The 16,474-nt window shown below is 38.7% G+C and overlaps 1 protein-coding gene across 1 annotated transcript in view; it reads left to right on the forward strand.

Annotated features, from left to right (window-relative positions):
- The window catches only part of Pik3c3 (phosphatidylinositol 3-kinase, catalytic subunit type 3), a gene marked incomplete at its 5' end in the record, with an annotated part of 114,156 nt that overhangs the window by 3,208 nt on the left and 94,474 nt on the right, over positions 1-16,474 (forward strand). The window contains 3 exon segments of the mRNA XM_005372847.2: positions 1,171-1,359; positions 3,774-3,917; positions 10,427-10,556. Coding sequence (XP_005372904.1) covers positions 1,171-1,359; positions 3,774-3,917; positions 10,427-10,556 — 463 coding nt within the window.

Genomic DNA, 16,474 nt, shown 5'->3' on the forward strand with positions numbered 1-16,474 from the left:
TGCCTCAGCCTCCTAAATGGTGGAGTTACAGGTGTGCGCCACAATGCCCAGCTATTTCTACTTCTTTAATAGTGTCCTGTGCATATCTATGATGACTTATAACAGTGTACTTTTTACAAATTTTAAGGGTCAGATAATACATACACATAGTAAAGAAAAAGACTACAAAAATATTATCCAATTAAAAGTAAGTTTTTCTTCCTAGAAGCAATGACTTAACATTTTCTTTAAAATCTGTTTTTCTTTTGTCTTTGTGGGTTTTTTTTTTTTGAAACAGGGTCTCTCTATGTAGTTCAGGCTGGCCTTGAACTAACAGCGATCCTCCTGCCTCAGCCTCTTGAGTGCTGAGATTACAGGTGTGTGCCACCATTCCTGGCAATTTAACATTTTCTTGCAGTGTTATATTATCTTGTTTTCATTTCTGGGCTCTGTGCTTACTATAGCTAATGTTTGTTGTAAAAAATGGGCAAATAGGTGATCAGTTTGAATGAAATAAAATTAAAACTTGGAAAGCTGATGACCTTTAGGAGATCGATTGAGTTGGTGGTAATGCAGAGGCTGGGAAATCCCAGCACTTGGAGGCTGTGGGAGGAGGATTACAATTTCAGCTGAGCCTGGGCAACTTAGCAACATAGTGAGACCCTATCCTAAGACTGAAAAGGGCTGAGGGTGTAGCTCAGTACGGAGGCCTTGGTTTAAATCTCCAGTTCTTTTTTATTTTTTATTTTTTTTTTGTCTTTTTGAGACAGGGTCTCACTATGCAGTTCAGGCTAGCCTTGAGCTCACTTTGTAGCTCAGGCTGGTCTTGAACTCGAGACGATCCTCCTGCCTCAGCCTCCCGAGTGCTGGGATTACAGGCGTGTGCCACCACACCCAGATAAATCTGCAATACTGAAAGAAACAAACAAACAAAAAAAACAAAATTGGTGGCAAGGTATAAAATGAAGAAGGCTCACACAGAGCCTTCATCAAATATGTTGATGAAGATAGATGGAGACCTTTATCAGATATAAAAGTGGCTTTAATTGTATTTCCAAGAAAATGTTCTTTAGGTAGTGTTGGGTTACTTTGATACGTACAAACTTTTTCTTAGTCTTTGTTGTGCACATGTATGTGTACAGTATGTGCTTTAGAAATGTGTCTAAAACATTGTTACTTTTGTGCTTTCAGAGGAAGCTTGGAAGGGAAGAGAGAACAAAAGAGTTATAAAGCCGTCCTAGAAGACCCGATGTTGAAGTTTTCAGGGCTGTACCAAGAGACCTGTTCTGATCTTTACGTGACTTGTCAGGTGTTTGCAGAAGGGAAGCCTCTGGCTTTGCCAGTGAGAACATCCTACAAGGCATTTAGTACAAGATGGAAGTAAGTTTTTTTTTTTTTTAACATGGTAGATTCTAGACTGTCCATTTTTTTTTTTTTTGTAGATCATGCTAATAGGGATAATTTTGTGTGGATTACAAAGGAATTTCTTAATTTTATACCTGTATCATTGGTTAGTCTAAAGCAATAACATGCATAGATAAAGTGCTTTGCATATAAGCTGGGCATTGTGGCACACACTTGTATTCCCTGCACTTGGGAGGCTGAGTCAGGGGGATTGTGAGTTTGAGGCTAACCAGAGGCCAGCCTGAGCTGCGCAAGTTCAAGGTGAGCTTGGAGGACTTAGTAAGACCGTATCTCAAACAAAAAAGGTATTATACGTATAGGTATTATAATTACAGTTGAAGTAGAAATGAACTTATATTTGTAGTCAGTGTATTATTTTGATATATCTAACCTGATCTCTCAAACTGAGATCTGCTGTCATTTGTTTGGATACGATTTTTATTATTATTTCATATGAAACTATTTATTGAGGTTCCTGGTTTACTCAGCCGCATACATTGGCAGAGCACTGTTGGGATGCCGGGTAATACCGGTTAATGAACACACCGACCTTTTTCCAGAGCAGTGCTGTGGGTCCTTCGTCTAATCTCTCGACGGTGCTGATTGAGTAGGTTGTGTAGGCACTTGCAGCGTTCACGCAGCGTTTTGCAGCACTCTGGCAGCGTCAGTGCCGGATACGATTGTGTGCTCTTAAGGAAGCAGCTTGTGCTCACAGTGTTCAGGAGAGCCAGGACATGGCCACGCGGACAACCGCATTGTGCCTTTGAGAGCAGAGCCGTCTTTCTCCGAGTTACTGCACAGTGTAGGTGGGAGCGGTGCTTAAGAGAGAAGCCTGAGCTTCGGTGATCTGGCTGTATCAAAACCAGTTACTTTACTAGTGCAATTTCATTGGTAGTGTTTTTGTATCACATAGTATATGCGTGTATCTTATGTGTATATTTACTTATGTTTTGGGTTTTGAGACAAGATCTCACTGTGGCTGGAACTTCGTATGTAGGCTGAACTCGCCTTGAACCTACTGCAGTCCTGCCTCAGCCTCCCGAGTGCTGTGATTACAGCTGTGCCGCCACCACAGCTGGCTTTATTTTGAGAAATTCAAATGCCATTTGCTGTTCAGGGAATAGAAGTGTGCTCTCACTGCTATAGTATTACGAATAAACATTCCTTAGTGAGGTAATGCATGGCGAGGGGGCTTGAAAGCCTAAAGCACTCATAGCCAATTGTTGCCAGTAGTAATGAAATAACTTTAGGAACCAAAAAAATCTCACATATTACATGTCTGGCTGGAGTACACTGGTAACTCTTTGCAATATAAAAGGTGCTAGACAAGCCTGGCATGGTGGTGTGCAACTGTATTTCTGCACTCAGGAGGTTGAGGCAGGAGGATCACCATGAGTTCAGGGCCAACCTGGCCTACACAGTGGGTTCAAGGTCAGCCTGAACTATATAGTGAGACCTACCCAGTCAATGGTGATAGACATAATTAAGAAAATGATCGTTGGCTTCAAAAATTTCTAACACTTTGAAATGTTTTCTCAGCATTTCTTTAGCAATTGTTTCCTTCTGTCTTTTTTTTTTTTTTTTAAGGTAGTGGGGATTGAATCTAGGAGCTTCACACTGAGCTATATCCTAAGACTTATTAAATTTTAATTTAATTTTTTTATTACTACATGTTTGTAGTACATAATGATTACTACGTTCATCATGAAGTGGTACATGTACATAACACATTCTAATTCTATTTTCTTCTCCTCCCCTCACTCTTTCTTTTTTTTGAAGAGATCTCAATAAGTTGCTGAGGTTAGGTTTGTGTTTATAATCCTCCTTTAGCCTCCCAGAGTTCTGGGATTATAGGTGTGCACCACCACACCCTGCTTGAATGTCTTGATGAAATTTGTTGATGAATTTCTTTTTGTTTTCCTTTGGTTTTGCCCCCCCCCACACACCCCGTACTGGGAATCGAACTCATGACCTTGTGCTTGCCAGGCAGGTGCTGTGCTGCTGAGCTAAATCCCCAGCCCCTGAATTTCTTGATGAAGGCATTTAACAGTTGTTTTCTTGTTTGTTTGTGTTGTTTTGAGACAGACTTTCACTTTGTAGCTCAGGATAGCCTTGAACTCACTACATAGCTTAGGCTGGCCTTGCAGCATTTGTGCCTCAGCCGTCGGAGTGCTGGGATTACAGGCAACACGTACCACCACGCCTGCCAACAGTTACTTTTTATGAGCTCTGTTGAAATGTTTCATGTCTTATACTTACATTTCAAGTAGCAAAATTACGGTGACTACTAACATAATCTTTTTGAAACCTTTTCATTTGGTCAAATCTTCGTGTATGATTTGTTAATCTGAGATATATACATGGGTTTATCTGGACTTTTGTTTTTGTAGCTGGAATGAATGGCTCAAACTGCCTGTGAAATACCCTGACCTGCCCAGGAATGCCCAAGTGGCCTTGACCATATGGGATGTGTACGGACCAGGGAAAGCAGTGCCTGTAGGAGGAACAACTGTTTCTCTCTTTGGAAAATATGGGTGAGCATTCTGTTCCATTAGTAGGCTGGGAAGTTGTGGGTTCTTTTATCTTCTGCAGGGCTCTAAGTCACTTTGCAGTCTGGTTCTGCACATAAAAATTGGGTAAGTACATAGGGCTTGGTTAATTCTTGAGGTTGAATTTCACACATCTTTTCTACAGAATATGCAGATAAAGAAACAGTTTATAGCACTCTACTTTCAGTGTGTGGTATTGTGATTTCTATTAAAAAATGAGGTCATCAGGAATTAGGGCCGTGTTTTGGCAGATAGAAGACTATCTTGCATATTGTAGCTATTTTGTCTTAGTAAACAGGGAATATTTCTCGAACTTCGGGAAAACTGGTGAAGAAGATAGGAGGGAAAGAGAAGAAAACAAGAACAGAATAGAACGATAACACCAACAAAAAACCAAGAAACTGTGTTCACACTCTTAGAAACAAGAACAAGCCAGAGGAAAGAAAACAAAATAAAATAACAAAAAACAAACAAAAAATTAAAAGAAAAAAAATGTCCACTTCAGGGCCTATCTGTGCTCTCCAGTGCAAACAGTGTGGGCAGACAGAGCCCAGATCTGTGTTAATTAATCCCAGCAAGCCATCCCAGCAAGCCTGCGCCTTTAGTTCCACTGGATTTCAGGCTAGTTTTTGGCTGTGAGGCTGGAACTCACTTTGTTCAGACTGCAGCACTCTGTGTGCCTCCTGCCAGCTCAAACTCAGTTCCTCGACTTCCTGCAGACTGGAACTCGGTTCTGCCTCACCCTGACACTGGAGGGAGCCACCTGCAGCTCCTGAGTTCTAAATTCAGTTGGTCCCTCTCCAGGTTAGCTACCAGCCTGGATAACTCACCAGCCCCTGAAGTCCACTGTGTCCACTGGTCCGTTCCAGTGGTGTGTTTCTCCCTGGAAGGCTGTAGGGTCACCAGTAGTCACTGTGAGTCTGCAGGTTCAGGCTGCCCCTCCCGTGCAGCCAGTCTGGGCTCAGGGAGAGAGCGCTACTTGCCACGTCCTTCTGCGTACAAGTCTCACTCTTTGCTGTCTTTGTGGGTTTCAATTCTTTTTTGAGATCCTTGCTGGGTCCTGGGGACCCACTTCCCTCCTTCTCTTCCTCACGTTGCTACATTTCAGCATCTGGACACCAGTTCTCAGGAAGGCCATTTCTCTAGTGTTCACCACTCTGCCACTTCTTGAAGTCTAGCTCATTTTTTTCTTCAGACTTCCTTTTATTTTATTTTATTTTATTTTATTTTTTGAGACAGGATCTTGGTACGTAGTCCAGGGTGGCCTTGGACTTACTAAGTAGTCCAGGCTGGCCTCAAACTCGGCCACTTCCGATTACTTTAAAGAGAAAATTTGATATCACTGCAGTACATGAAAAACAGGTATTATTTATTATGGGTAATAGTTAAACTAAATGTAATGGAAACAACTATGTTACTCAGTTTTAGAAATCAAAAGAAGAAAACCTAATGAAATCAAATGATATTAAAGTAATACTAAATCTATTTAATTTGCAAAATAAGCATACTTGCAAAAAACTTTCCTTGAAATGGTTCTGTATATATCTAGTCAGATGTGAGGGGATTTTCATCTCACTATCAAGTTAATGTGAAGGTGAGATTTTTACATTAGCTTTTTTTTTTTTTGAGGCAGGTAGTTCAGCCAGGCTTTGAATTCACTTTGTAGCCCAGGCTGACTTTGTAGCCCAGCCCTTAAACTCACGGCAACCCTCCTGCCTCGGCCTCTGGATTGCTAGGATTACAGACATGTACCACCATACCTGCAATGTTTTGTTAATCAGTCCATATTTGGCCGCTGTCCAGATTATAACATTATATGTTAACATTATAAGTGTTTGGATACTTTGAACAATGGGAAAGGAGTGCAAAAATGGTAGATCTCCCTAGCCAGGCACTTAGATTCCCCTTCATTTCAGAAGAAGGAGTTCTAAAGAACCCTGTGGAATTTACTTATTTATTTACTTATGTATTTTTATTTTAAAGAGAAAACCACAAAAACAAAATGAAAAACGCAAAGACGTAAACAAAACAACATAAAAACAATAGAAACAATACTGAATTTCCAACAAGGTGATAGGAAATTAACAAGGATTGTTGTATTACATATTGTTATCTTCAAATTGGTTGTTCATATAAACAAATATAGGCATGTAAGATTGATCACACAGTTAAACATTAACTGTTCCTTTCAATAAAATAATACAAATTAGTAGTGCAATTATCTTAGCTATCTTATGTATACATATATATATGAGTGTGTATATAGATACATACATATTTTTCCCTTCCTTCTTTCTTTCTTTTCTCTTTTCCCTCATCCCAGTTGTTCTTTCCTTTGAGCAGTTTCTTCCCCTTTCACAATATCTGTTGTACCTTTCAGATTTTATTTACTCTGTCAGGTTCTTACACTAGGGAGACATTACAGTGTTTACACATATGAGTCTGATTTATTTCAGTTAAGAGTATGATCTCTAGTTGCATCCATTTACCAGTAAAAGCCTTGAGTTTATCTTTCTTTATGGCTGAGTAATATTCCATTATATAAAAATACCACGTCTTTTTTATCCATTCCTCTGTTGATGGGCATTTGGGTTATTTCCATGATTTAGCTATGACAAATTGCATTTCTATAAACATGGCTGCACATGTATCGCTGTGGTATGATGTTTTTGGTTCTTCTGGAAAAGTACCCAGGAGAGGAATAGCTTGGTTGAATGGGACCTCTAATCCTAGTTTACTGAGGAATCACCAGACTGATTTCCACAGTGGTTGTGCCAGTCTATATGCCCACCAGCAGTGGAGAAGGATTCCTTTTTTGCCACAGCCCCTCCAGCATTTGTTGTTGATTTCTTAATGATAGCCATTCTTTCTAGGGTGAGATGGAATCTCAGTGTTGTTTTAATTTGCATTTCTTGAATAACTAATGATGTTGAACATCTTTTCATATATTTCTTTGTCATTGGTATTTCTTTATCTGAGAAATGTATATTCATCTCAGATGCCTATTTTTGGATTGGGTCTTTGAATTTTGGAGGCCTGATTTATTAAAATTCTTTATGAGTTCTAAGAAGTCCTTTGAGGGACAGGTGGCTAAAATTTTTTTCCCAGTTTGTGGATTTTCTTTTTACTTTGCTAGTGATTTCTTTAGAAGTACAGAAATTTTTCAATAAGATAAGATCCCAGTTGTTGATTCTTTGAAGCATTTCTCATGCAGTTTGGTTTCTGTTCATGGACTCTCTGCCTAACCCAATGTCTTCAAGATTTTTACCTACTTTCTCTTCCAGTATATTTAGTGAAGAACCCTATGAAATTTAAAATAACTCATTTTCTCTGTGTCCTTGTGCCTTGTCGAGAAGGTAACGTGGGTTGCAATAGAGACAGTCTGCATTTTCCTGCAATACTGTGCGTTGTGAAGCCTATCTTTTGAATGTCCCATAGTGGAGCAGTGGGCAGACATTCACTTGTGCCCCTAGGTTACTGTTAATACTTCTCTGCATGGCGCTGCTGATGTCCAGCAAGGAAATAATGAGCCTTCTGGGTGGCCTCAGCAGGAAACCTGTGCATAAATTTACCACCTATCATCGAAGTCGTGTTGTGTGCTACCACAGTTCTCTTACCGTAGACCATATTTTCCTCAGATGCTTTTTATGCAGTGAAGTATAACACCAGTGTGCCTACCTTTTTCTCTACAGGCCCCTGGTATACACTTAGCAGCTTGTAAAAATAGTCCTCAAAGCATCTCCTGTTGTAATATTATAGTATTGGTAATCTTGTGATTTCCAGCTCTTGGTATTTGCGGATATGTTTTGTATTCTGGACTTGGCGTGAAGGAGAACTTCTTGAAGAGTATTTAGTGGTTGGAAGACTGATCTGTCAGGATAGGGCTAGAATAATGTACTGTTCCTACTTTGCACCTCTAGCTTGTACGATGTCCAGTGGGTGGCAAGTGGATTGATCATCAGGCTGTGTTGGTAGAGAGCCATGGGTAAGCTGCAGCGCTCTCATGCAGGTGGTTTTTCCAAATGTGAGTTCTGAAGTTAAGGCACTTGCTGTGTTAGTGGCTGGGCACTGCAAGCTACTACAGCAGCAGCTGTTGCTGGGGCCTCCGCTGCAGGTGAAGGAGGGAGCGCTGTGCCGTTTCTTCAGTCTTGCCTGTTTGGCTTAATTTTCCACATGGCGTGATGCCCTGAGCACCTTCTGCTTTGCTGCCGGGAGGCTGTATAACTCCACAAGGGCCCGTTAGTGTCAAAAGAGTGTAACATGTTCCCTTGATCAGTGTTGTCACCTGGCCTCACCCCTCCCCTCCACAGTCCTGATCCTTAAATCTCTTCTCTAGACCCATCCCATGGTTCCTAAATCATTTAGTGGACTGACTCCCTGCCAAATGTGTGTATTTCTGCTTTCATTAAATTCATCCAGTCAGAGTATTCACTGGAGGCTGGAAGGCGGAGACCAGGAAGGGAGGCTTTTGTTTCTGAAGGTACCTTTAAGGACATTCATTTAAAGCGGTGTTAATACCTCAATGTGGGGGCTGGGGATTTAGCTCAGCGGCAAAAGCGCCTGCCTGGCAAGCTCAAGGTTGTGAGTTCAGTTCCCGGTACCGGAGAAAAGCCAAAACCAAAAAAAAAAAAAAAAAAAAAATACCTCAATGTGCCCAGGGCCTTAGAGGTTGCTTTCTAAGTAGGTCTACCAGACATTCACTCTATCAGTTAAAAGGGAAAAAAAAATAACTTTATAAGAAACACACGAATGTGCTTTCCTTGTAATACAACTTTTTTTTGTTTTTGTAAGTTTTAAAAATTTTTAACATAAATAAAAATTGAGAATTTGATTCTTGACAGCCAGTGTAATTTTAAAACTTTAGTCTATAAGGTAAGCTTTCACCAATATAGTTGCTAGAATTACCTTTTTTATTGCCAACTTTAGAGACCTTCTAACAGATATGGTCCTTAATTTTATTGTGCTAATGTGCTTGTAGCTATCCTTTATAGCTTCCTATCTAAATGTTTATGGCAGTTTATGAAAATTCCCTTGACTACCTCAGAAATTTTCCTTTAGTCAGAACATTGTAACTGTTAAAAATTTTATGTACATCTTTTGCAACTAAATGCTTTCTTATAAAGACTGAAAAAGAATTATGTTCAAAATGTGTCTTGTTTTTTTAAAAAAATTGCTAAATATGTACTTACATGAAATGTTTTAAACTTTCTATTCTACACATATTTGTCATCTTTTTCTTTCCATTGTAGTCAATACCTTGGTCTTAAGCTCTGGTGGAGATGCTGTTTGAGTAGATTTTATATTATTTGAAAGGTCTTACTTAAAAACATAAAAAGACAGCGCACTAAGGGTAGATCATCTCTAGTTTCTCATAAAAAATGAAACTCAGGAACTTGACATTGGCATAATTGAATCACATTGTTTAAATCTCTTTATGAGCTTATCTAACCTTTGCTGTAGATCTTCTTGGCAGTTTTTTTTGAAGGAAACTTGCCAAAGATTGCACATCCTTTTACTTTAAAGCAGAATAACCAGGTTTAGGCTGAATACTGACTGTGTGCTATAGTATTTCTGATTTGTAGATGTGCGGATTTTTTTTTTTTCCATGAACACACTAGAGTATTGTATTCACTTTTCAAATATCCTTATGAGAAAGAACCCATGAGAAAAACCACCCTATGCTGTGAAAAGAATGATAGCAGCTAGCTTTTATTGAATACTTATTATGTGGCAGTGACCAATTACTATGCTAAATATTCTTTTTGTTTGTTTGTTTGTTTGTTTTGAGACAGGGTGTTACTATGTAGTTCAAGCTGGCCTTGAGCTCACTAAACTCACAGTGATCTGCCTGCCTCAGCCTCCTGAGTGCTGGGATTACAGGCGTACATCACCACACCTGGCTTATGCTAAGTATTCTAAGTGCTTTTTAACCTGTAATGATTTATTTAATTTTTGCAGTAGCTCTGTGAGGAACCAGTACTCTATTAATCCCACTTTGTACATGAGAAAACTGAGATACTGAGAGGTTAGATGACTTTGTCCTAAATCCTGTGTGTAATAGATGGCACAGCTATGACTCAAACCCATACATGCTAAATTGTCACAGGAAGCAGTTGCTTCCAGAGCTTTTCAGATTTTAATTTCAGTCACTGTAAATGTGACGTTATTCTGTTGGGTAGAAATTTCACCTCTATTACTAAGATCTCCACTGAAACAGTGAAGTGGCATGTGCTCCACTGTTGGTCCTTTTCTCCTTCCTCTCCTAGGTTTCTCTGAAATAGTCCTGATGGCTTGAGGGAGACAATGATAACATGAGAAAATGAATGTTATATGGGTTTTTGTTGCTTAGTTCATTGCCGTACAACCCCTGGGGGCCGAAAGCTTGGTGTGGGAGAAATGCTCCTCTTTGTGTAAAATGCTTTGTTTTCAGGATTTAAAATTTCCTGTAATGAGCCATCTTCCTTTACCTCTTCCTGAACACTCTTTTCCCCTAGCATGTTTCGCCAAGGGATGCATGATTTGAAAGTCTGGCCTAATGTCGAAGCAGATGGATCAGAACCCACAAAAACTCCTGGGAGAACCAGCAGCACCGTCTCCGAAGATCAAATGAGCCGCCTTGCCAAGGTAGAAAAGGGCTTTTGAAACCAATTGAATGTTCTGAATGATGTCTGCAATAGTATGCAATACTATGCCACTATATTATGAATTCTGTCAGATTTTTTAAAATTTAAATTTAACTCTTTAGTAATAGTTTTATTAAAATAGCCATATTCATAAAATTCACTCTTCAAAAATGTACATGTCAGAGATGTGTAATCACTGCTGTGTAATTTCAGTGCCTTTTCATCACTCCTGGAAGGAGTTGTGTCTTCATTAGCAGTAGCAGTCGCTCCCTCCCTCTTCCCTGCAGCTTCCAGTCTGCTTCCTTTCTTTAGGGCTTTGCATAGTCCAGATACTTTATATAAATAATCACACAGTAGGTGGTCTTTTGGTCTGGAAACTCCTCGGATTTGAAAATGTGTGATGTTTTCGAGGTAACCACTTACCTTTTCTGGTGACATTGTCTTAAAGACTTGTTACGGAGTTAACTAGTCTAGTGTGCCTTTACTTTTGTAAACAGATCTAGTTACTGTCTTTTTCTTTTTTGGTACCAGGAATTGATCTCAGGACCTTGTGCTTGCCAGGCAGGCGCTTGTGCCCCTGAGCTGTATGCTTGGCCCAATTACTGTCTTTTTCTTTCAAGATTGTTTTAATGAAGTGTTTTCAAAATAAAAACATTTAAATTCTCTACTTAAATTGTAACAATATCATTTATTTTGTACATTCTCTAGCAAAGCACTGTGTTAGATTGTTTAAAGTTTCTTTCACATTTCTTTTGTTAAGACTTCCTCTTAATTTCCACTGTGTATTTTTCCTTTGCAGTCTTATTGGTATGGATGACTTTTTAATGTCTGGAGGGAGTTTCGAGGCCAGCTGTTTGAACAACATTTTGCTTCTACCTACTTAAATTGGCAGTGCTCAATTGCAGAAATACTGGTGTGGTTGGGCTTTGTGCTTTCACGTGAAGATTCCCGTTACCACGTCTGTTCTTTATATTGCTCTTCTAAGGAAAAGTGTTCCGCTAGCCACCTAATAAGCATATTGGCTGGAGTACTGATCTCCTTACTCTGTATTTAAATGAGTGAAATTTAATGTTCACTTCAGCTGTTCATTCTGGGATCTTGATTGTGTTCTTGCAAGGTATATAGGAAAGTTCACAAACTTTTTGTATGTCTCTCTTTTTGGGTTTATGTAAGTTGTCAGTGGTCTTTGATTTAAGCTACTCTTTGTGATTTTTGCAATCATCAAATAGTTTAGACATTTTTTAGAATCAGCTCATTTATAAACTATTGGTTACAAAAAAAAATGCAAAAATGTTAAGTCACACATATAGAGGAATGTGGATTATACTGAAGAAACACCAGGTCTTAAATCGTCTTTTTTTAATTTTAAGGAGAAAAAATAAAAACCATATAGAATTTCAAGACAAGATGATAGGAAATTAACAGTAGTTATTATATTGAATATTGTTATCTTCAAAATAGTTGCTCAGATTTAAGATATAGGCTGCAAAATTGATCAGACAATATAAGCACGAACTGTTCCTTTCAATGAAGTAATAGAAATTAGTAGTATAACTATTGTAGCTATCTTTGTGTGTGTGTGTATATATTTTTTTAAATTTTTGCTTCCTTCGTTTCTCCTTTCCGCCATCCCAGTTGTTCTTTCCTTGTGAGCAGTTTCTTTCCTTTCACTATATCTATTGTACCTTTTAGTTTCTTACACTAGGAAAGCTGTGATGTTTACAGGATGCGGGTCTGATTTATTTCACCTGTGAGTATGGTCTCTAGTTGCATCCATTGACCTATAAAAGTCTTGTCTTTTGAGGGTTGGATTATGATTTATATTACGGATGAAATTCTAAGTTTGAGAAAGGAAGGGCAAAGTCAGGAGATGTGAAGCTGCATGGTTCCACAATTTATGCTCTTTGTATCTTTATTATTCCAAATTATTTGAGCTTAAGTTTACATGTTCCTAATTTTTTTTTCCTATTTTTGTTTTCTTTCTGTTTTGTTTTTTGATACAGAGTCTCACTATACAGTTCCGGCTGGCTTTGAACTCACTATGTAGTCAAGGCTGGTCTTCAACTTGTGGCAGTTCTTCTATCTCAGCCTCTCAAGTGCTGGCATTACAGGCCTGCACCATTACATCCAGCTTTTCCTAATTATTTCTGAAGGAAAGTTCAAAAGTAATTTCATACATTTTATAAAATGTATGGGCATGGTGACACACCAGCTGGGCGTGGTGACACACAGCTGTAATCCCAGTACTTGGAAGGCTGAAGCAGGAGGATCCCCATAAGTGGCCAACCTGGGCTACATAAGTGAGTTCAAGACCAGCGTGTACTACATAGTGACACCTTGTCTCAAAAAAAAAAAAAAAAAATTTATGACTATGACATTTTTCAAACATCAGTGTATATTATATAAATCATTAGAATTTTTTGCATATAGTACAGCGTTACAGCATGCATTTCTCATTTTCATCTTTTGAATGAGTATGAGAAAGATACAGCCTGATAACGGTCCATGAGTTCATGACTCAAGCATCACCCCGTTAAGAGATGTGTGTGGGTTCATGTTCATACTCACAGTGTCTGTGCACGTTAGCAGGTCTAGAAATTACGGCTCAGCATAAATAGAGCTAAATGAGATGCTGGAAAGAAGCTTTTCTAATGTTTTTGTTAGTTGCTAACAGTCACCGTCCACAGTCTTTAGGGTGCAGCAAGTCGGATCCCACTTTTTCAAGAGGTGGTTATTAAAGTTTATGTGCCGCCTGTATTGCTCATAATGGTTAACAGTTTTCATAAATCTTTACTTATAAACCTTTAGAGGGAATAAAAACTAAGGGGAATAAATATCGCACATTTTTTTTCCGATAGTAATGGGAGCAGAGGGTGTTTTCCTATTTTTTTAGCCCTTATAGAGCTGTACTTTTAATTTCTGAATGGAGCGGAGACTGCAGAGGTTGCTGCTGTGATAGGCTGCTGTAGCGTTACTTCCTCAAAGACTGAATAGAAACCATCACCAGAGTACTTGACTTAAGGGAGAAAAATGGGTCCTATTTGCAGCATTGTTAAGGAACTGCATTCTTAAAACTCTTCATCTCTTGGTACTTTTTGCTATTATAGTCTGCTTTTTACAAGACAGCAGCTGATTGCTCGTTTGAAGAAAAATGAGTTTAAAAAATGATCTCTTGGGCTGGACAGGATTGGAAGCTTGGGCATCTGGAATCACTTTACAGTGGGAAGAGTAGTGTAGCATGAGGCACCGTTCTGGCCATGAACATTTCAGTGAAAATTGTTTCTGAGCTGATGAAACCGAAGTTTAGAATGAGTGATTGCTATGATCTGGTGTAGCTCTTCATATTCTGTGATTCTGAAGGTAGCAGTGTAGCAGATAAGTGGGATTATTTACCCCAGTGGATAGTTATCACCTTTGTACAGAGTTTTGATCATCAGGCTGCAATTGTGAATGTGTTGTACTCATGTCATTTCTTTACTTCTCTTGTGTGTAAGCCTGAGATGTATAAGGCTTGCCTAATGTGAACGATGAGGCTATGCTCGTAGGTTTTGTTCTTGCTTGATTATTGACTGTTTTACTTAAATGTTTTTTGACAGGCTTTATGAATAACAGCTCTTTCTTCAACCAAAGCATGGTCCATTTGGCTTGTCTCATAACAGAAAATGTGCTTTGATACTTGTTATGATCTTATCAGACTACACTTTGATACTTATGTTTTCTTTTTTGTTGTTGTTTTTTGTTTTTTGACACAGGGTCTTGCTATGTACCTCAGGCTGGCCTTGAGCTCACTGTGTAGGCCAGGATGGCCTCAAACTCTTGGTGTTCCTCCTGCTTCAGCCTCTTGAATGCTAGGATTATAGCATGTGACACCACACCCGGCTCGTGATGCTTACGTGGTTTTTGTTTTTTGTTTTGTACTGGGAATTGAACTCAGGACGTTGTGCTTGCCAGGCAGGCACTGTGCCAGATACTTATTTTTTTAAGTCAAAATTATACTCATTTCTTCCGTAATATGTGTCACCATAGTGTACTCACTCTCTCTGACCTTTAAAAACAATTTATTGTTACAGTGTCCTACTCTTCCTAAAAACACTTTGAAATTGTCTTTGATGTAACAACCTTCTAAAAACATGATTCATGCTCGCATTTTTATGCAAAAAGAACAGAGACAGTAGACTTAGTATTTCTTATTCTACTATTTCTTCCTCTACTATTTTAAGAAATTAATAACTAGATGAAGTATAAGTGGTTAGAATTGAATGGTTTATTTCTGTTACACTTTGATTTTCCAGCCAGTGAATTTCCTATGATTGTAAATAATTGTTAAGAAGGTGGTTGGCTTCAGAGTAGAAATGGTGCATAAATCTTAATAATAGCAAAGTGTGGTTACTCTACATTGTACCCATGAGCCTAAACAAATATCTTACTGGCAATTTTCAGATGGTAGTGTAAGAAAGTTTATTCAGTGATAGACTGCTTCCGTTTTGATTGCCTAGGGATAATGAGACAAGAGGACTGTGAAATGAAGATTAACTGTTTAAATGGCCTGTGAAAAGATGGTATTAGGTAATTATTAAGCAAAGAACTCCAGGTTTGCCTTAATATTCTTACTCTGATTTATTGCTCAGCAATGAAAGTTGAATTCTAACTGTAATATGAGTAACTGGAATTTAAAAGCCTTGAGCTTTTTTTCTTTACGGTCATATACATTTAGAATACTTTTAATGGGATTAACCTCTCTCGGGACTTTATTTTGTGAATATGTTTGGTTTTTCTTTTAGGAAATGTGAATATGAAAAAGGAAACAAAACTGAATGACATTCAGGTTAGGTCTTATTTTCTATAAGCCTAGACTTTTAATACTGAGCAGCAAGAAATAAATATATTAAAGTGTGCCCCCTTTTCCTCATTCTCTCCTGTTTCCCATCTCTAAATTTTCTCTATTTTTTGTTAATAAAATATATTTGAATTGATCTGTAAAAAGAACAAGAGGACAGACTTCTATGGCATTTGTGGAGCCTTCATTTTCTCTGACCATTGTCTGTGACCTATTTGAGCCAGTTTGCACCTTGTTCCTGTCTACTTCATTTTTCAGCTTTGTCATACAAAAATTGTACAGCTTGCCTACAGGCACACCGGGGCTCTGGGTGTGGCTGCCAAACTGTAGTGCTGGATTTGTATTTGAATCCGTGTCTTTAGACGTGAAAGATCAGTACAAAAGCAGCCTCTCCACTGTCTCCTTTTCATTTTAACAACTTTGTTGGAATGTGCTTTTTTCGGAATGTGCTTTAGTTTCTGGCAGTTTGATGGCGAAGAGGCAAAGATAAAGTAACACAGAGAGGAAAAATGCTTTGTGTTCCGTGTGACACAGATAGGTTTGGGAATGTTGACAATATAGATGTGATGAAAAGGCGTGAAAGTGTGATGTGTGGGGGGTTTGGTCTGAACTTCTCAGTTCCCGCATGAGGTTCCTATGAGTTCTAGGTGCAGAGCTCAGATTAACTAGTGACTGGATATTTTTAGGTCATCCAGGAATAGCTTCTTGAGAATAGGCCCATACCAGCCAGTTTGAGAAGTTATTTGAAATTTAGAGCTCCACTGCCTTGTATGATAACCATAAGTCACCTGTGGCAATTTAAGTTAGTTAAAATGAAGCCAAAAACTTAGTTGTTCTACCGTAGCTCTGGTTCTAGTGCTTAGCAGCCGCATATAGCTAGAGATTGTCTTTTGGACAGGGAAGATATGGAGCTTTTTCATTACTGCCAAATGTCCTGGCCGGTATTGTTCTAGAGTACAATTTTCTCATTTATAATTGGTGAACATACCTTTTTAATAACCATAATGTCTGTGTCTGGTATCCAAAACACTACTTTTCAAGATACCCTGGAGATAAAACTAGTCTTGAGAATATTGGTTTCT

Source organism: Chinchilla lanigera, unplaced genomic scaffold, assembly GCF_000276665.1.
Source record: "Chinchilla lanigera isolate Chin_1 unplaced genomic scaffold, ChiLan1.0 scaffold00001, whole genome shotgun sequence".
Taxonomy (NCBI): domain Eukaryota; kingdom Metazoa; phylum Chordata; class Mammalia; order Rodentia; family Chinchillidae; genus Chinchilla; species Chinchilla lanigera.